Source organism: Styela clava, chromosome 3 (genome assembly GCF_964204865.1).
Source record: "Styela clava chromosome 3, kaStyClav1.hap1.2, whole genome shotgun sequence".
Classification (NCBI taxonomy): Eukaryota; Metazoa; Chordata; class Ascidiacea; order Stolidobranchia; family Styelidae; genus Styela; species Styela clava.
In genome coordinates, this window is record NC_135252.1 from 5,333,300 (window position 1) to 5,354,828 (window position 21,529).

The 21,529-nt window shown below is 35.4% G+C and overlaps 1 protein-coding gene and 1 long non-coding RNA gene across 2 annotated transcripts; one reads left to right on the plus strand and one right to left on the minus strand.

Moving 5' to 3' along the window:
• Nucleotides 1-114: 114 nt before the first annotated feature.
• LOC144420810 (uncharacterized) lies at nucleotides 115-1,855 on the plus strand. Its single transcript, XR_013474743.1, has 3 exons — nucleotides 115-814; nucleotides 1,541-1,603; nucleotides 1,751-1,855. It is a non-coding gene; the product is annotated as an uncharacterized LOC144420810 (long non-coding RNA).
• Nucleotides 1,856-9,059: 7,204 nt separating this feature from the next.
• On the minus strand, nucleotides 9,060-15,976 carry LOC120342925 (T-complex protein 1 subunit zeta-like). The gene is made up of 15 exons (XM_039411974.2): nucleotides 15,768-15,976; nucleotides 15,113-15,212; nucleotides 14,710-14,808; nucleotides 14,168-14,341; nucleotides 13,526-13,740; nucleotides 13,289-13,403; nucleotides 13,103-13,156; nucleotides 12,642-12,712; nucleotides 12,301-12,409; nucleotides 11,823-11,970; nucleotides 10,980-11,080; nucleotides 10,284-10,425; nucleotides 10,138-10,210; nucleotides 9,437-9,517; nucleotides 9,060-9,219 (listed from the first exon to the last, which is right to left on the minus strand). Exons 1-14 carry the CDS (start codon nucleotides 15,902-15,904, stop codon nucleotides 9,439-9,441), a joined length of 1,617 nt encoding a protein of 538 aa, XP_039267908.1. The 5' UTR covers nucleotides 15,905-15,976; the 3' UTR covers nucleotides 9,060-9,219; nucleotides 9,437-9,438.
• Between the last annotated feature and the right edge of the window lie 5,553 nt (nucleotides 15,977-21,529).

Genomic DNA, 21,529 nt, shown 5'->3' on the forward strand with positions numbered 1-21,529 from the left:
TGGCTACGATGATTAAAATATTAGTGCTTGTAAATGTAACACAGGTGAGAAAAGAAATAGAATCCAAATCTATATGGGTGCAAATATTTGCGTAGCTTAAAATGTTCGCGGGTGCAAAGGTAGCGTGGGTGAAAATGAACGTAGATGCGAATTTCTGTGATTGTTAACGTTCGTGGGCACAAATCATCAGAGGTTCACGCGAAAACTTCCAAGTGTACCATACGGTACTTGTATGGCGGTTAAGATGTCGCGTATTTCTATTTTCAATATCCTATACAAGGGGAAAGGCGTGCTGACTGAAAAGTACATGCTGATCATGTGTTGCCTGTAGCTGTAACCTGTGATAATGCTCCCAACGCATCGCTTATTCTCCTCAGAACTTTCTTGAGCGGGCAATCATTTTTTAGGTGTTACACAGTAAAATTAAACATTGATCGCACTAATGTTTAGTATGAAATGTTTGAAATAAATACTTTTGTTGATATTCTTGGCAATATCATTTCCAATTGCTAATTCATCGACTTTATATTATTGATTAATTTGGTGCCAGCTTGCCGAGAATTCCAGCTGATTGTTTCATGACTCAGAATTGGGCTACTTAACGGGGAGAAAGTTAAGTTTACCTGATCTAAAAGATTCCAAATGGAGGGTTTTACTTATGACGTCATAATATACATTTGAATTGTATAAATATCATAATTAAATTGAAGTTCAAATTCAGTATTTTGTTGAGGAAGTCGTTTCAAACGTCAAACCTTTATCAAAAATGGATAACAATTCTGAAACAAGAGGAGAGAATAAACGAGGCGGCAAGGTAGGTTGTTACTCGAATAGGATAGGTGACAAATAGGCGTTACACCTGATCAAGTTCACTACTTTGGAACAATAGTTTCCAAACTTTCTTCAAGTGACCCAAATTTTGTAAAAAAAATGGAGTTCGTAAAATCTCGCGATCCAACGTTATGTTCAAATACTAAACGACATGCAGTGCTTTTATGATGGCAGAATTTATTTACTACTTAAAAAAATAATCTTTCTTATTTAACAGTTTTCCTTATTATTTATTTCAATATTAATTATTGTTTGTCATGAGCGATTTGTTGAAACCGTGGCGTGGCTTTACTTGAGAAAAATAGATATTTCACAGGTTTTAGGCTGCAAAACTTCAATACCAAGTACAAATTAAATATACTAGAAATGAAAACCAATAACTTTTGGGTTTTTGTTCAAAGAATTTTCCGGCAACCAAGATTTGAATCGCGACCCATAGGTTGGGAATCACTGCTTTAAAAGATCAAAATTGATGATTCATATTTTAATTTTGTATTGAAACAATATAAATAATAATTTTAGACTTTTTAATTATATTACGCAATTAGAAATACTCATCAAGCTGGTGTAATTACCGAATATACAATATATATATTTATACGTGATTTTATTGAATAGCCTAATTAACTTTATTTATGTGAAATACATAAATTTAAACTACGTCCAACGCAGCTAGTACGCAAATAAATTATATTTATCCACATTACAGAAATGGAGGAATTTCAAAGGCTTTGTGAAGATCTTCTTTTGTTTGGCATGCATTTTTCCGAAAGTAAGTTTGTTTTTACGAGGTATGAATAGGTACCTATTGAGCTTTATTGATTTATAAACAAAGAAAACTACATTAAACATATAGCAATGTTAATTGCCTTCAAGTAAGACTGATGTTCTCTAATTGAATATATATACATTCACTTAGAAATCTAAAACAAGAAGACGCGGAGATGAATCAGTTGGTAAGAAAATTACTGCTAGTATTTAGAAGTTATATTATCGTCAATCAATATTACAAAACTTGGAAAATGGACGTAGTATTTTATTAGAAAATGAATAACCCAAGCATTCATTTGTTTTGGAAATGTGTTTGTTAATTCCCAAGTATTATATATATATATATTTTTGGCAGGGGTAAACAATATTATTATAAATAAATATATGTACAATCACTCAAATATCAATTTATGAAACAATCAGAGTTAATAATTACAAATATTTGTGTTGTTTTTCAATATATATAAATATAAAAGTTAATATTTTTTATTCGTTTGTATGTGTGATATGAAAGTATATGGCGATTTTAACAATTTAGGTTTTTGTGCCATGCAATTTTTTCGGCATTACTTTTTTAATTTTATTTAACTACAGATTGTGCAACCTTGACTGAGGAACATTTCCGTGAAAACGTCGAAAAAGAGATCGCAAAATGTGAGTGTGAAGTATAATTAAATGGTTTCTAAAAAGCGTCGTGTTGACAACCCAAAATATCAAAATAGAATATTTCGAACAAGTGCCGTAAAGATGTAATGATAACCTAATTGTTTGAAAAAAGGGGACATTCCTATTTCTACCGTGATCTCACGTATGATTGTCGGTTAGTATGTGGAGTGAATCGCGTAGAAATTATATTTTTTTTCTTTAAAAACCTCAATGTTTACGCCCAAGCTTTAGGTGTAGGCTCAGAGATGACATAAATGAATGAAGTCATTTCGCACAAAAATCTATTCTACTTCTCTTCAATTAAAAGCAAAGAATATACGTCGTAACAATGTTTATGTATCCTGTGGTAATTGTTTAAAATGAAAAAAAAAATGTTTATTATATAACCAGGTACGTTGAAGACTGTTGTGGTGGATCCAAAGATTGAGGATGAGAAATCAGTTCACAGCATTGGTAATGATAATACATTATACGAAATATATGTTCTTATGTTTAATTCAGGCACTTTTACATGTAGTAACCATAAATGAATATGATACTTACGAAAAATGACATTAAAAAAAATATTGCCCATGTTTCGAATTTTGTTATATTAATTACAGTTATGCTCATTTAACTAAATTTATTATTTAAAATACCGTAATATAACAATTATTTTTAACTCGATTGCTCAAGAAAGAATGTTTTTAACCTTTGTCATGACGGTCACTCGGTCAGTAACAAACAAAATACGAAAGACTTTCTAATAGAAAATATTGAAATTAATGAAAGCAAGTGTCTATAAATATTGAAACTGTGTTTTCTGTATATTAGAATCAGTTGCGAAGCCACCAGCAGGTCCAGTATCAAAAATGCTCCAGGGAGGAGGTTTGATAATAACATTTTTAACGAAATAGAAAATAATTGTAAAACGGAAAACTTGAGCAGTTCATCTTAGATTCTCATCATTACATAAAAATCCACCAATGTTAGTAATGTCGATTTTGTTGATTGGTTTTTGGGTCTAATACGCTTTATTTCGACAAGATTGTTACAAATTTTTCTGATACATTCTAAAATTAATTTCAGGTGATTTTCTTGTGGACCTTGAAGCCCAGAATTTAGTACAAGCTGGTAAGTTTTCAAATCAATATGCACATTCTGTTTTTCATTATATTATATATTGCAATGTTGAATGTTAGTTTCTCACTTAGCGGCTCAAGAATTTGCAACGAGCAAGATGTTGGAAACGTATAATCTGCAGTATTTATCTAACAAGAAAGTAATGCTAAGAAATTAAATAAAGGTAACGGGCTGTACCAAATGCAACATTAAGACATGTTTGTGAATTATAAAACCAGCACAAGTTGAAGTGAAATATCAAGAAAAGGCTTGGAATAGCGACTTTTCATTACCCCTATATCAATTTTGCAAAACGATTCTTAGGTCCATTTCTGTTTAATGATTTAGTGCCAAAAATTGGGACAACTATTTTTTACAATCACTTTTGCATTCATAGCTTTATACAAGGCAAAAGAAGATTTAACTCGGACCGCTGACGGCGACGGAAAAGGTAAATATATTAATACAATCAAAGACATCTGAAATGAATATATATTTTTTAAGACGTTAATTAATTTAAAACTGTCTTACACACCAAGTGACGAAAAGGCCAACTACTTCGAACTATTACTTTTTTTAGACGTGATACTACAGCAACAAGCCAAAGTCATTGTGGACGAAGGTGATTATATTGCATGTTAGATATAGTAGTTCAGAATTCCAAGTCACAAGGTTGGGCAAAGTTTTTCTTAGCAAGGGCCGCATTCGGAAAATATTTCTTGCAAAGGGTCGAATTTAATAATGGATGACATTGTTGAACTGGAGAGGAAAAAAACCGAATATTATTGTAACAATTCATAGTTTAGATAATTTGAATAGTGTTTGAAAATAAATCGAAATTGTGTAGTTGTGAGAAAGAACGTTCTCCAAAAGCATGAGCCACACAGAATACTTTAGCGTGCCACATGCGACCCGTCGGCAGTATTTTCCCCATCCCCAACCTGAGTAGTGAGGTTAGCAGCCTTGGTACTTCTTCACGAAACAATTGATTTGCCAACAGATCTATGTCACTAAAAGTTCAAACACAATAAAATTGATAAAATAGAAGTAAATATATTTTTGTAACGAGAATAATTCTTGCCTTAGTAAGTCCTACACTCACTGACATTTCTTTTTCTGCTCACAGCAATTTACGTGGCCATGAACATTCTCATGAAAGACCCTGTTGTGAAGCAGTCAGGTATGTTCACCTAAGATTTACATTAATTCAATGGATCGGATTTCAAAAATTTGATTGAAGTCACCAATTTTCCAAAAGTCCTTATCCTTATTATATAATATATTAAATGATAATCCCTTTATATTTTTCAGATATTGGAGATGACAGATGAATGGGCGTACTTTATTGTTTATTTATTTTGTATTAATAAAATTTACAAATAAAATCAACTCTGATATTATCAACGAATTGTACGTTACGTGAGGAGGAATCAAACATTGAATTGCATTAATACTTAAACTTAGGTATATTGAAGATTTTTTGATGGATGCAGTTCTGATTTATGACCGATCGTAGCACTTAATATCGATAGTCTTTCGCAAAATTTCCAGCTTCTATTTCAAGTCATGGGAACATTTTTATATTCTATGGGAACACTTTACGTGTTTTTAGGTAACGAGTTGCAATAATTTCACAGTTTGTCATATTTTGCTACGCTGCTATTTTATGATGAAAATAAAAATAAATATTTCTGTGTTTGTGTTTGTTATAGGGTTGGCCCAAAATGCGTTAATAGCTAAACGTGGCTATGGAGAAAATGCCGCTCAACTCGAGGTTGACAATAATTTCCTAATAGCCTTTCGACTACTATATATATGCTTGTTTTTCGGTTAAAGGAAAAATGAATCACTCTTTAGGTTGAAAAATAAATTCTCTACCATTTTAATCAGGCAAAATAGCTTTTTCATAGATTTTTGGGAAAACGAAATTTATCCCCTGGTTTTGCCCTACCCCCAATAACATTTCTCTATGTGTCAAATTAAGGTTCAATCCATACTCAACGGTTAGCCAAGCGTTAACTATTTCCCAAAATTACTGCACAAATTGACAGAAATAAAATAAATGTAACACAGTTTCAACATGCATATTACAAAATGTACATTTTGGACTTTGTGTTTTATTTATTCTATATAGCAGGTCATTAGTGGGCACTGCCCGCAAAGCAAATTTGACATGGAATGAACGAAGTCTGAATCCAATGGGGCAATAAAAAAACTTTTTTATACAATGTCAACCAATTATCTAAGTTCCTGCACAATGCTTTTGACAATTTTTCTATTTTCTCAGTTGGCGACACGAGGTGCGGCTAAAATGAAACGTGACTGACGTCACAGATTGCGCAACACGATTAACCATCGGTAATCAATGCAGTGTGGCGTAATATGTGTTCTTTGTTTAACAGCTGTTTTGACACAATATCGCAATTATTTTTGCTTTTCAGGATCCATAAGTGAATGTGATAAATTTCTTGTTGAAAAAAAAATGCTGTGCGAGGTCTGATTGAGTTTTTTGGCGATAGGGGGTTCAATTGCAGAATGACGATTGAGCAAAGAATTAACATTAAATTTTGTGTCAAACTTGGAAAAATGCATGTCAACTCGGCATGCATTCAATCGTTGAGCTTTCTGCTCCTCAGTCAACTCAATAGCCTTTGGCATCATTTTGGCACACACCTTTCGCATTCCCAAAGTGTCAAGCAAAATGGTGCGGACCGTTTCTTTGTATATATATATCGAGGGGTTTTATCAATGCTTTTAATATCTTCGATCTGACTAAAATGTGAAATACTTGTAAGGTTTTTAATCACAAGATTTTTAATATACCAACGACTAACATACCGGTCAAAACGCACAATATTCGGCAAGTTGATTTTTAAACGTTGGCAGCAGCGAAACTTTCATTTATTACGTAATAATATACCGTACTCTATATTGCACACCCAGACTCGAATACCGTATGTGTACATCGTATTTTGCACATGTTGGCCACAATGATTTATTCTTCCTGCTTTAAAACACACACGCAGTGCCTGCAATCCTGCATGAAACTGGTTCAAAGCAATTTTTAGGTTATTTTATAAAATTCACTTAACATGAAACGCGATCGACTACTCAAGAAGTTACGATCAACCTGTTGGCCACCCCTAGTATATAGTCTCGTCTAGAGCCTACCACTAGAACGGCGACTTTCAAAAAGTCGTAACGTAATCTTTTTGCTATATATATATACGATAATTTTTGCAAATCATTTGTTACAAGGTCCACGAACTGTCCTAATCCCTCCCCTGCTTAGATCAGCAGTATTAATGAATTCAAATAGTTGTGATTTATGTAAATAAAGATCCCCGCAATTTTATTCGACAGGATTCAGATGGAAGACGATCACCTGACTACATGCTGGCTCTTTTTATGTACAAATATATGAATGATACATTCATTCATTGCATGAATTACTTAAGTGTTGCATGATTTAATTTCAATTTAAGTAAAATAATTCTACAACATAATGAGTTAGGATACTCCATGCTTGTTAAGCAAGGGAAAGTTGACAACATACCCACAGTGGCGTAACTACCCATTGGATCTTGTGGACAAATCCATCCAAAACGTTTTAAATGAACCAAGGCAGTCACATTAAACGACCTAATTTACCACTGAAGCCAAAAAATTACACAAGATATACGTCTAAACCAGGTGTTTTATGGCTCGTGGCCCCCTTCCAGCGCCTTTTTGCACTCGCGGTCTTCGTGTTCGCCATTCCAAAAAACGAAACGTGTTGGATTGTATTATGTGTTTACGACCTATTATGGAATGCAAAAGCAAACCACAGACAAGAAAATAAACGCTCTCCAGTATACGATCAAAGGTAAGCTTGCGCTTAGGACTGTCTGACGAGGTTTCTCGTATTAGGCGCAGTCTTTTTTTATAGCTAGACGAATGTCAACATCAAGACGGTTTATAAATTTTGTTTTTGTGGTATAAAAATCGGCTTTTGCTCGGACAGAAACCCGAACTTAGTCAATGTGCGTTCCTGTCGAATCTAACTCGCTTGACAGCAAAGAAACCGATGCCAACGTGTTTCCCGGGGGTGATTTTTGTCGCGGTATGTTGGTCGTTGGTTGGACGTAATTATTTATTGCTCATTACATACCGACAGTGCCAGCATTAATCACATCATTGATACCATGATCACATTCTCTCGCATCTCAATTTACTTTGGTAAAGTCAACGGAACTGTTGTTGTTGTTGGTACATCTGTCTGTGCTTGGAGGCCCAGGAACGCAGCTATCCATGTGTTCGTTCAAAACGGAACTGTAGTTCAATATTCGTAATTGCGTCTATAATACGCTAGCGAAGGTTATCTCGCAGTCGAGTGGAATTGTCATTCTGTAGGTTAGACCGGACGGCCTACCGGCGAACTATTTTCGTTGGTAGATTTCAAATTCCATTATGATCAAACAATTCACGCACAAGAAAGTGAATACACCCTGTGATCGCAAATAATCCTATTCAGGTAATGAAACTAACGAAGTCGCTATATAATAAATTATTAGCCCTGTGTCGTGGTCCCCCTCGTACTGCTTCGTTGTCCCTGTAGGGAGCCCCCGGATGAGAACCACTGCACTAGTACAATCAAGTGATTTTACATTTAAAAATGACGCTACAGCGCTGGACGTCCTGCAGTGGTTAAGCAAACATCGTTTATGTGAATCAACATCATATTTATTCATGAATCTCAAGCTTTCCTCACTGTTGCCGTTTCTTTCACAAGCTGCGAATAACGAAGTCAACACCCGAGTTGATAAAGTTTTACTTGAGATCGACCATGGGAGAAAGCAGGTTGTCTGTGCCAGCAATACTGCTCATTGAAAGTGATTTAGTCGAGACATTATTTTTTGACGATATAATTTTTGAATTTGCTTCAATGAAACTTAGACCTTGAATTTGGAACCGATAGAATTTACTATTCACTGCTTTATTCTGTTGTGTAGAATTTTATTCAGCTTTTACGACGGTGTTGAGGGGGCGTCATTTCGCATCATACATTTATAATAGCCAAACAGCTACGAAACTTTTCATCGAATACAAATTGCTAGCGTAAGTGAAAATATAATTATTTTATCATTTACAACTGTTAAAATGCTCCCTTCGAATGCTGAGATTTCCAGCGCTGGTGGCTGGCCTTCGAAACGAAACGTCTGCAGAAAACGAGAATAATCTTTTTTAGACATTGAGAGCGATCTTTGCACACTTACAAAGTTACAACAAACCAATTCATGGTTACATTAATTCACGTTATTTTAATAAACCCTCGGTCTGTTTTTCAAGCTGTGCACTGTATATATCGCTCACTGCTAAGTGAGAAGGTGATAAGAACTTATGGTTTTGATAACATATTATCAGCGTATCAGCATTGGCGAAAAGAGTGGTATCGGCAGTTGGCACACCTCTAGTGCAAATACCATGCGTGGCTTCAAATAAAGCTTAGCTGGTTGCGCAACTCTGAAGAGGAGAGAGGCGATATATTACAGTCACACTGCTAATTATCCGATTTCTGCTGGTGGCCTAAAGTCTGAACTAAAGCATAATGCAGTGATATGTGTGGATTTAGGCTGATATGTCGAGCTGATAGAGAGTAATTGTCGAAATAACTGTCTCTAAAATCTGTGCCGAAATGAAATACCCAAAGACCGTGTACACACTGACATGCAAATACTTTTATTCACTTTTACTGTAAAATATGGAAACGTGTATGGGAGAGAAATCAATTTAATCCGATCGATGTGTATGCATCTCGGCGACAATAACCAAACGATATTTGAAGACAGGCCATTGGAAGATAGAGAGTATCTGCGAAAAAAGAAGGAACTTATCAAAAATATTCAGCTTTCGCGGAATAATTATTTAAAATTTTTGCTTTAGCGCAGGTGATCAATGCACAACAAAAAAACGTCAGAAATGAATAAACATTGATCAAACGTCATTAAAAATGTCGTTAATGCTAAAGTACTGAAATATGAATAAGTAAGCCCCTCAGAATATGTAATAAATTGAAAAGTAGTATTACCATCAAGCATTTCCTTTCAATGTTGCCATTCCAGCTCTCATCATTTCATCTACCAAGAGTAGATTAGACGCAATAACTTGACTATAAAAAGAAAAGAGTTCATAAAATATATGAGAAAGACCCAAGAGTGCTATACAGCCAACTACTGTGCCAACTTTTATATTTAGGCTCACACAAGATTAACACAGTAGATGTTCGGACAGGCATAAAAATCAATTTTGGGCACTCCAAAAGTATGTGTGCCATCGTGTCAACATGGAGGTAACTACTTTTTTCGCCTATTTTACATCAAGTTGTGTGAAAGGACTGAAACCTATGGGTAGGGGATATATTCACTTGGCTAACACAGACAGTCTCCGAACTTGTAGTAGAACTAAAAGGAGGAAAATCAGAATAAAATTATGGCCTAACCGTTACCTGGTACACATACTAAGGGAGTACCTAATTTTGAAGCAAAACAAAACAGTAGTCAACAAGAAAGAATAATATGCTAGCTATTGCATTCATAGAGCCTGCTTGTTTGTAATATATTACATATATTGGCATAAAGAGTGCGATACTCTAAGAGAATAATATTTTGCAAGTTGAAATACACAATATAACATGTACTTTTACAAGTACTTGTGGGACTTCATAAATTGTAGACTATTGGCTTAAGATATCAAGAGAGTTATGAAATGAAACAGGCAAACAGCACTTACCAGGAATTGAGTAATTGCTTCATGACGTTGTAGTTGTCAACGATTCCAGCATCAATAGGCGCTAAAACCTCTCCTGAATAAGGATTACAATTGAGCATGGTAGAAAAACCTTTCTTCATTATATAGTCAAATACACAAAATTTTACCGGTTTGAAGATCTATTCCCACAGCTACAGTCCCACCATTCGAGTTCAATTCATGTTGCAATTTTACAATGGTTTCTTGAGGATCCAATCCTGAGTTCTGAGCCAAAACTTTCGGGATAACGAGGAGAGCATCAGCAAAAGCCTGATAAAAAACGAGCATATCATATTGCATAAAATTGGATAAAAAAAGATTAATGATTCTAGCCCGAATTATTACCAAGTACACTAATTCAATTTCTATTCCACTCTCTACCGTCTGGTACAGAAACAAAATTTAAATTAGGTAGGATAGATGTCATGATGGTTTGCCAATGTTATGAAGGTTTTGACAGCTGATGTCTTATGTTGGTAAGCTATATTTTAAATGCTCTCCTTTTTTCACAAGTGATTCTTTAACGGCAGACAACTAAGTTCGGATTTTATATTTTTGGTAAAAATCAAATTTGTTGTTTCTGTCTATTAGCGAGAGCCATGGGTAACGTTTCACCGGATTCAAGCGCGAGTTCCCATTGTAGCAAAGAGCTGATTGATATTCAAGCGGCACCAGATACCAGAACAGTTAAATTCGTTCGCTGCACATTACACATTATTAGAATTTTTGCATAGAACAGAGGAGAAAGAGCCATAGTTTACTATATATGATTAACAATAACAAGATCAACTTTACTCCATATTCTTAGGTTCTGCCATACTTACTTGAACTCCAAGTTGGGCTCTTCCTTTCACAGTAGGTTTGAACTTCATAAGTGCTGCATGGGCCGCTATCTCAAACGCACCTGCACCCGCAACGAAACAGCCTGTAACAAACAAATGCATCATTTTACTCCAAAAATATTCCACTTGAAAAAATGATGAATAAATAAGTTTGGTCAAGATTCTATTCAGAATATTTGAAGTCGACGACTCGAAACTCGAATAATTCGGTAGTCGACCAGAACATTGTAGTCAAAAATACTGCATAACTCAAATGAAAATTCGGAGCTCGAACACCCGATACGAGCGTGCGCTGAGTGCGAGGATGCCATCCAAACCGTGCACATCGGCTCCCTCTCGACCATTCAACAAGTATCATTTCAAGTCAGATTGTTATTGGGATATCACATGTTAAAATCACATGTATGTGATTCAGTGAGAGCAACTATTGAGTTAAGAAAAAATAACGTGAATTACTTTACAAGAATGGTGTTCGAGTGTCTGATCTCGTCTAACCAAGTGGCATGGCAAAGCCTATCGATTTTAAAAAATAGGAAAATGATAAAGAAAACTAATGATGCGCAGGGAATGGCAGCAATTATTGTTGTTTAGGTACACGTTTTATTACAATTTTGGGTATTTTGAAATGCATAAGATCGTATTTTTGGAACTCGAGCACCAATCTCAAACGAGTTATGCTCGACTACCGAGGTATCACTGTAGCTTTATTTATTTTATTCCAACAATCTCTAGATCCAAATAACCGGAAGAAAATGCATGAAGTGAAACTCCCAAGTCCCCATCTGTATATTGAAATTACTTGGACAATATCATAAGTATAATCACCATCATCTATAGCATTCTTCACAGCTCTTAAACCATCTCTCACAGCATCTTTGATTTGTGTTATTGTGTGACTGTTAGGTCCTCGAACGAGTATAGTAACACTTTGCGGATTGGCGCATTTTTCAACAAATGTATATTTGCTTTCACCCTGGAATAATGAAAGAATCAAAAACAATGCCTGAAAAAATATGTTAATCAAATATTTTTTACTGCAAAGTTTGATGTCAATGCCGAATGTGAGTGTGTATATAGCGTATGCATCATCAATTTAATAAAATTAGTTTTCTGGTAGAAAGATATTTTTCATGTACTGGTTCATGCCGATTGCGAGTACATCTCGAGTGATGAGTATAAAATTAAAATCCAACACCCCTAATTAAAGAAAAAAAAGCCAGATTGACTGCATAGTAGTGGCTGTTATGGAATAAATAAATCAAAAATTCTAGATAGAGACATATTGTCCAAAAACTGTGCTTACCAGAACATGCTCATACACAAGACCAGCTTTACCGAGGCATTCTGGTGTTAAATCATCTACAGAATTCATCGCAATTCCCCCACAAGCTAAGACAAGTCGTTCCATATTTCTAAAAATAAAAATGAAATCATGATATTTACTTGGCACCCAACATCAGCTTATCATGATATTCACTCCCAACAGTAGCTTTTCTAAAAAAATATGGGCAACAAAACTAAAATATTTTTAATATGAAAGTCACAATACCTTAATTAAATCATGCACTTAATAAAAACTCGATAGAATTGAGAATCGAGAATAACACAACACCATTAATATCCAAGGAATAATATCATACATACCTTCTCTTAGCTCTTCTCAATGCAACAATTCCATTCTTCGCCAGCATATCAAGAGACATTGGATCAATACCCTGGGTTAAATACAGATTATTGTTCCAAATGCTGGTAATCTTTACATAAATTACAGAACCGGACTCGTATGTATGTATGCATGCATGCAAACCTTTAAAATATTTGTGAATACGTCAATAGGTTTTTCACTGATGTTTGCAAACAGCTGCATCACTCATTTATTTAATAACATCAATTCAGAAAAAAATGGACCCAGTCTAGACATTTTTATCTAATCCCAGCCATTCATTGAAGTATAATAGAATTCTCAGTGTTTTGATTCAGTGAAAAAAGAGAGATACTTTTATAAAAACAGCAACAGGAATAAATGCAGATTAAAGAATAACAGATTTGGAATTTATACTGAAATCTTCATCTTCTAGAAATTTATATATACAGTATCATTTTACCTTCTGGTTCACAACAACAAATCCAATTTCACCATCACCACTGCTTTTCGCCACCTAAAATTGCGTCAGATAATAAATTATGTTGAAAATGAGTATGAAAAATGTTTAAATGAAAAATATGGGTCATTGTAGTTGTGCTTTTCAAACAAAACAATCTGGCAGTTTATCATTAGATTTTGAACTGACCTGTTTTTTTAATTCAACAATTTTTGCTACTTTATCGTCTGTAAATTTTCGTTCTGCAGCTACGAGTTTCTCCCTTTCTTCTGCTGATTTGTAGAAAAATCCTGAATTAACTTCACTGAAAAAAAGGTCATACTGATAAGTTATTTGGTCGCCAACCAACGCAACGCAGGTAAATCTATTTGCGGTAATAGCAGAACAGAATACAGTAATTCAAGTACTCTAGAACAGGTACTTTACCTTTTTTCATATTCCATGGAAACATTACATGTGAGGATATAAGCATTTTCTACACGTTTCTTCATATCTGGATGCCGAGCACCATGATCCATCACCAAACCTTGCACAAGTTTTGTATCAGAATCTACTCTGTGTTGCATTTCCATAATCTCAACCATATGAAGATTGATTGCTTCGTTTTCTTTTTTTACTGCTAAAACTGCATCAACGACAACCTTGAACAAAAATTTTCAATCGTAGTTGAAAGGAGTTTCTAGCAATGTTTATTTAAATGCAAATAATCTTTAAAATCAGCGCTCCAGAAGTGTGTGTACCAACATGGAATTAACAAATTTTGTTCACCCACTTCACATCAAGTTGTGTGAAGGGAATGAAACCTATGGACAGGGGGGTATATTCACTTGGCTAATGCAGACAGTCCCCGAATTCATAATAGAACTAAAATGAGGAAAATCGGAATAAAATTATGGCCTAACCCTAACCTGGTACACACACTACGGGAGTACCTTAGATTCAACTATAAAATGGGGAAGTTCTCATTTCCAAAATTTGCAAGATGATTTTACGTCTAACCCTAAAACAATCATTTAAAAGGGCAAGGCAGCAAAAGCATTCAACACATACAACCATTGTCACACATACCTCTGTAAGTTTTTCAGCAAGTTTCTGGTGAACTTTTGTAGCAAGTGAAGTTCTGGCAACATTTAATAGTTCGTCTCTATTCATTTCCTTAAATACTCTCATTGAATCTAAAACTTCTTCAGCCTTAACTTTTGCAAGCTCAAAGCCCTCCGTAATTATTCTTGGATGGACACCCTGCAATTAATAAAAAAAAGTCGGCTGAACAATCCAGTAATTTATCGGATACCATTTGAAGTCATCATACTAATAAGTTATGATCAGGACAAATAACTGAAATTTCTTTTTAACAATTTCTACATTTGTCTCTTAACAAAAAGTTATATCTTATTAATCTTACATTTCATAATTGGCATGACATGAATTTGCATGATTTAAAATCTTGATCGAAGTGGGGTACTAATGCAATTACTCAATAAAAATAGAAGATCCTCCATTATCTTCTAAAACATTCTGAATCTGCGTGAAATAAAATCCAAAAACACTACTAGAATCTGTTTAATTAAAATACAGTTTTCAAAACTCGGATTTAAAAACAAATTTACCTCCTGTACATATAAGTCCGCCTGTTTAAGTAATTCACCGATTATGAGAACATTGGAAGTTGTACCATCACCAGTAATATCATCCTGTGCCGTAGCAACCTATGAATAAATTTTGTAGTTCGCATTAATTATAGAGATAGCATTGATTAAGTGCCAAAAAGAGTCAATGTAATTGTTTGATCAGCTTATCCTAGTTTCTCTGCCTCCAGATATGAGTGAATATCTTATTACCGTACATTTATTTGACTCTGTCTATAAAGGGCAGTAGGAATGGTTAATGATCAGAAATACACAAACTAGATAAATCAATCTATCGCCCAAGTATTAATGGGGCTTTTCCTGACCTTTTTTCAAATGGAAAAGTAAAAGCTTGAAAATCGGATAATTAAATTTATAGGCCTACTTTAGCTATTAAACTGGCTGTAGGATGTTGAATCTGCATTTCATTCAATAAAACATTTCCATCTTTTGTTAGTTTTATGTCTCCAGACCCAGATACAAGCCTAAAAAATAAAATGTGATAAAATAAGAAGGTTACCAAAATTGGATAGACAACATCGCTTGAATTTACAGAAATATACTTTCATAAAAAGTTTACAACTTAATACAAGACAGTCAATTTTGATAGGCCTATACCAGTAATGAAGAATCCAACAACAAGTCTGCATCTACAGTTGTTTTATTCAAGTATCATTCGGAACAGTGGTTCTCATTAGGCCGCGCCCCTTTTTTCGAATTTGTCATGTCTCGCACCCCACCTCAAAAATAACTACCGTGGTTAACAATAAGCTACAAATACCAGATAAGGCAAAAGTATGTTTTGTTTCCAAAAAAATGTTGAAAATGCGAGGATGGAACGCAAATATCATAAATAAAGGAATGTAAATATCCAAACATTTGAGAACCACTGATTTAGAAGTATATTATCTACTTTTAATCTACATGACAAATGGTATCCAGATGAAAAAGTTGGATGTATTCAAATAATTTAATCAAGCATCTTTGATAATCCTTCATTTTCAAACCTATGAAATCATTAAAAACCGCTAATTTCTTACATTTTCATCGTGCCTTTAGGCCCCAAGTTTGTCCTCAGAACATCTTGTAGACCTTTCGCAGCACTAATATTGATTGCAAGAGCCTGTGTTGAACGAGCTACTTCTGCTTTCGGATTTAGAGATTTTATTGCCGACATTGAATATGTTAATTCCAATAAATATTATAACTTTAGAAAATTAGGCTTCAAAATAAGTGGAACAGATCATTCAGTATTCATCAACAAAGATCGAATGTCCCTAACACAAAATTCATTAAAATGTGACCCTGCAGTTGTAAAGGCTTTAGTTATTCTACTGAAAGAAGATAAAAAATGGCTTCAAAAGAGACCAAGACCTCAAATTTTCAGTAGATAAACCAAACAATTAGTTGGGGTATGCAAGACTAACTCCAGAACTCCCAAGTCCTCTTAGGGACTACGGCAGTACTATACAGATCAAGAGACATTGTCTCGTTTCAGAGAAACCCATTTTACCGATGATCAGACACCCCTTCTTTGGGAGACGTCTGGACATTGTTGTCGCTCAATATCAGTAATAATACAGTATAATGAAGTTGCGCAAAATACTACAAAAAAGCGCAATCTAATAACATGTATATTGCAAGAATGCTGTGCCAGAAATACAGATGATTATACTCCAGTAGTCTACTATGTAATGCAGTACGGTACCGGTCTGCCGGTATAGAATAGTTCTCCGATTCCAAGATGTTCAGACATTCCGTCCAATAAAACGAACATCCAATTTGTCGCGAAAACGAGGGCATCTAGCGCGACTGCAGATGCGTTTGATCGTGTCATGCTTGTCTCGATAATAATTTAAATCAATCATACAATACAGCAAAACACCAGTACCTAATATCCTAGTTTGGGAATGATTCAAATTCATTTTCGCTGCATTAATTTAATTCTCATATGGCACGGCAGCTTTACATCACTTTTGCACATACAGACATCACTGCAATATACAATTAGCCTATACTGAAAACAGCGACACGCCCGATACCGCCTAACAACTATATAAGCAGCAGCACGTGCGATATGAAAACGATGAAACATTTTGTTAAAACCGTTATTGCTATGTTCACGCGCCACTGCATACTGGTTCTAGAAGATTCGAACACTGTGATTGATTGGGGCGAACAAAGTCATCATCATAGTTAATTTTGATGCCTTCAGAAAACGCAAAATCAATTTATTAAAGCAATATAGACACCAAGCAATGTCTAAATCAAACTGTCGAGTAGAAACCCCACTGAAAATCTCGCGCTCACTCACCAATATACAAAAATGGCTCAAATAGAAACGGAAAAGATTCGAGCTATTCAATTTGAATCAACTTTATCCTATGTACGCAAGCTATATATTTTTAATTTGAATATATGTTGTTAATATTTAGCCACTGAAACAGACAAATTGAAATTTTTAGTACGTGAATACGTGTAAACATGACATCAGTTTGATTTGAGGCAAGGTGACAACTACTGTCATATAGATTATAGCAAGAATACGGTGGCTGACTCGACGTAGCCGGGGAATATTTCAAACGTCATTGTCATTCCCAACTGAATTAGAGGCACTGGCAGTATGACATACAACTTGTAGACAACGTCTTTTTCGTCCTTGATTCGCCAAATTTTAGCTGCTTTTCCAACACCCATACAATGCTAGAGTTGTCAGGTATTATAAGAACACATGTTTCTACGCATAAATTGACGCATATTTTGTTATTTGTGTCGTGATTTAAGTGTTTTCGGCCAGAATTGTTTGGTCTTTAGTTTCAGTGATCCTTATTCTACCAAACGATCCAATCGAGATAGTTGAGTTCAAGAACCTGAATAACAGCGGAGTAAATCTGTCGAGAACTTCTTTGGGATCGAAAATCGAACACGAATTTAGCAGGAGCTTTTGTTAGTGCTCGAGATTAACCAAGTGTTGCCCATCGTGGCGTGGCCAGCACCAAGCTCCCGAACTCGTAATAGAACTAAATAAGGAAAATCGGAATAAAATATTGGCCAAACCTGGTACACATACTATGGGAGTACCATGTAAACAAACAAATTCTTCAGCTTAATTTAATGCCTCGTTAACCTCAAAAAATCTTCCCGGTTGAGAAAAAAACTCAATGAATTTTGACTCCTCAATCATAAGTTTGAGGGCTTCACTTTTCCTTTTCCCAGCCAGTGAATACATGCGCTCCTACCATAGCCTTTGCTTGAATTTTTACTCGGGTAACAATGTATGGCACTAACATGAATAACCCTCCTACCTTTACATGGCACTAACATGAATAACCCGCCTATCTTTAACGCCGCCGGTTTATTCAGCTCTGCTAGAAATCTCGAATGCTAGTTTATTGTAAATGCCACTAACCATTATGATTATGACTGTAATTTACAAGCCATTTATTGTTATGCATGCTATTTAGTGGGACTTCTGTCATTTCTTAGATTGAACAATTCTGTTCAAATTTGGCTTGTATGTCGTTGTAGCCAATCGAAGCAGTCCTTTCACAGTCAGTCAAAACTAATCAATGCTTTGATTTCGCATGCATTAGGGCAGAAAAGACAGATTCGCTGACGTATGTTTAACCAAAAATTGACATCCTAAGCGCAGCTCGTATTTTTTCATTGGCATGCTTTTCCATAACTTAATGGTCCCTTCCCTTAAAGCGCATTTCGGTTGGTCTTCGCCTTGAAAATAATCTTCAACTCAGTTGCAGCCTCATCTGAGACTAGAGGGAATTTCAAACGATCCGTCTCAGAATTAAATGAGTCGTCGACACTTGTGACGTTTTATATGCACTTCAATCAAATGGTAAATTGTGCGTTTGTCGCCCAACTTCGTTTTCGATACGATTATGACAGCATTTGCTTCGTAGTGCAATAGAGGCGTCTCACTAGTGACTACAATTTTATTGTGACGCAATTATGAACGATGGCGTGGTGAATTGAATGAAGGCATTTATGTATCATTGACGTAAACGAACAGTGCACGATAAAATGCAATATGTATAAATCGAAAAAGCAAGATGAATCGTAGATTTTTCACCGAAGTGGTATCCTCGTCTCTCTGAATAAATTTTATTTTCTCTCGTTTGGTACAAGGCTTCACGCTTAGCCCTTTTGTCTTAGTCTGCATTCTACTACTAACTGAGGGGTATGTATCTATTACAAGATGCACAACTTTCCTGAGAAATTTCCCCAAACTTTTTGGGGGGTAGTGCGGCGAGATCTTCAAATGTTTTGGGGATATTTCTGTGATTGATGTTTTGTAGAACGGCCATTGCATCCAAACCCATTTACTTGGTAATAATTTATCAATAGAGGATGGTACCTTTAGCTTGAGTATTGTATGAATTTTGCTTTGGACGTCCTCATTAGGCCTCCGTCTGTGTAAGCTAACGACAAGGGCAAAGGTCCGAGAGAGTATTTGAGCAAATTTTTAATTTTGATACCATTCTCCCTTCCCTAATTGCATGACGCGCCAGCAGATTTCTTTCAAACTTAAATCTGTCTCATTTTGACTGTATTATGTCTTAATTATTTTTCGAACACTTGAGAACGATTTCAACTTCAAATCACTTATGGTATTATGAAAACCTCCTTATTTGATAAAAGCTGATTCTTGCAGAACTGAGTGAAGCAGAAATATTCTCTCACTTCAGCAGTCATAATATCACTGGCGATTACTTTGAAAACCTCGACTCCAGAAACAACATGTATAAGAAAAGATGAAGGCTGAAATGAGCGTTTTCTCTCACGTGGAAGTCTTGCTGTAGGTTTTAAATCAGCGTCACATGCCGATTTGGTACACGATGGAATACAGATAGAGCCCAATCAGATCTTATAATGTAGCCAGAGCAGTGTCGTGCTTTAAAACAATTGGACACATAATGCCCCAGACCATTGAAGAGGGTAATCAACGAGGTTGATCCAGTCAAATGACGGACTGCCATAGCAAGTGATACCACATGTGCTGGGACATGTTCATTTTTCCGCCGTTAGAGAGGTAAACGATATCCTGACAGATGGGGTAGATTTTTTCAGACGTTTTTTCTTCTATATATACACAAAAAATACCAGAACTGAACCTAGTTATCCAACTAAGAAATTTACCCAGCAAGTTTGTACACATATTTTCACCGCATTATCATCGAAGTGCCCTGAAGTCGAGGAGGCCAGTAAAAATAAGAGTCATGATTATTTATAACCTTTCTGTAGATACATTGCGTAAAAAAATATTTTCCGTATATTAGCGCAGTTGAAGGAGATGCAGGTGGTTTCGAACACGTTAGTAGCTCATTCTCAGAATCGTCTTCAGTTTCCGTATCCGAAACAGTGAGCCTTATGATCGGCATCGGTTACTGTTTCTTCAATGACATCGCCATCTAAAATAGTATCCACGATCACCAGATGATGGCACGTCGGCTTTTTGGACCGTATAAATGCAAGTTGAGAAAGTCTTTTTTCAAACGCCCCTTTATGTTGGAGGTACGGTAACCAGACGAGTCAACAAGCTCAAACTGATTGATGTACCTCTTGAAAAGGGTGTTTAAGAATGTTAAACGAAATATCTTCTTGTTTTCGCAATTACCCTTGGTACAATGAATTCTTCGCACAATATTTTGAATGCTGTAGCATATTGCATATTGACTGCTCTTTCTTTCCTATCATGAATCGAGTATAACCTCGATAGCAACTTGAACGGTACCGGACTTGCACTCAGATGCACTAGCATCAACATCCCGTTGCTGGAGTAGCAAAACATGAAACTGATATAATCCACGTGAGCAAACGAGGGATATAAAAGTTTATCAACGAAACATTACACATAACAATTATAACAGACGAGTTTGAAGGTTATATTTCAAACTCACCTCTTCCTTTCGCTTAAATCTTGCAATTTCGCATATTGCACATTTCACGGAAAATAAGCGGCTGTTCAATTGTTCTGAAACCCTTTGTGGGTATGGAAGAGCGTAGCAATATTTTAGGTGGTGTAAGTCGGTCGAAATCAGGCTTTATTTTCAAATTACCAAATTTTCGGCCATTCACTGCCTGTCATCACATTTTTCATCGCACCTTACCGGTACTGTACATAATTTATGAATACACTAGTCTATCTAAAGTTATAAACTGTTTGCAATTGTTACGATTTAGATTCTCTTATATATACCTTTACTCTTTTCTTCGCAACTTCTTCTTCAACCCATTTTATTTTTACAAGTATAGCGCTGATAGCAGCAGCGATGGTAGCTTGCGTTCAATTTGATAGACGGAACATCGCCCCTTTTCGTTTGCAGTTCAGTATCTAAAATGATGAATAAAATCATATTTGGAACAACATGCGTGTTTTTCAGGGAATAAAAATACCACTAAATACCGGCTAATACTACACATACATAAGGCATTCAACTGGTGCATTCCAGTCCATATTTTCCATATTTTAAAACATCAACCGTCGGCCTACAACTTGATAGGCTACATGAATTTTCAATCTATTCCAATACTACATTTTTTCAACTCCTGCATAACTTATCAGTGCTGGGCTGTCCAGGTACTTGTACCAGGTAACTCTATGAATATAGACCAACTGACATCAGTAAAATTGGTTACTTTCCCCTCTTTTTCACAACGTGCATTACACAAACGACCATTATTTTCCGAATAAAATATGCTGTAGTCTATATAGTAGTATAATTCGGATGAATACTCACGAATCATTATTAAATAAACTTTTCATACAAGCATGAAAATATCCCTC

Bases quoted from the DNA above. Each gene is read 5' to 3' on its own strand.
- LOC120342925 (XM_039411974.2), bottom strand. From the start codon at position 15,904: ATGTCGGCAATAAAATCTCTAAATCCGAAAGCAGAAGTAGCTCGTTCA. The intron at 13,404-13,525 runs GTAAAGTACCTG...CCTTTTTTTCAG, and splicing joins TCCATGGAATATGAAAAAAG to TGAAGTTAATTCAGGATTTT. The intron at 12,713-13,102 runs GTAAAATGATAC...TATTTAACCCAG, and splicing joins TTGTTGTTGTGAACCAGAAG to GGTATTGATCCAATGTCTCT.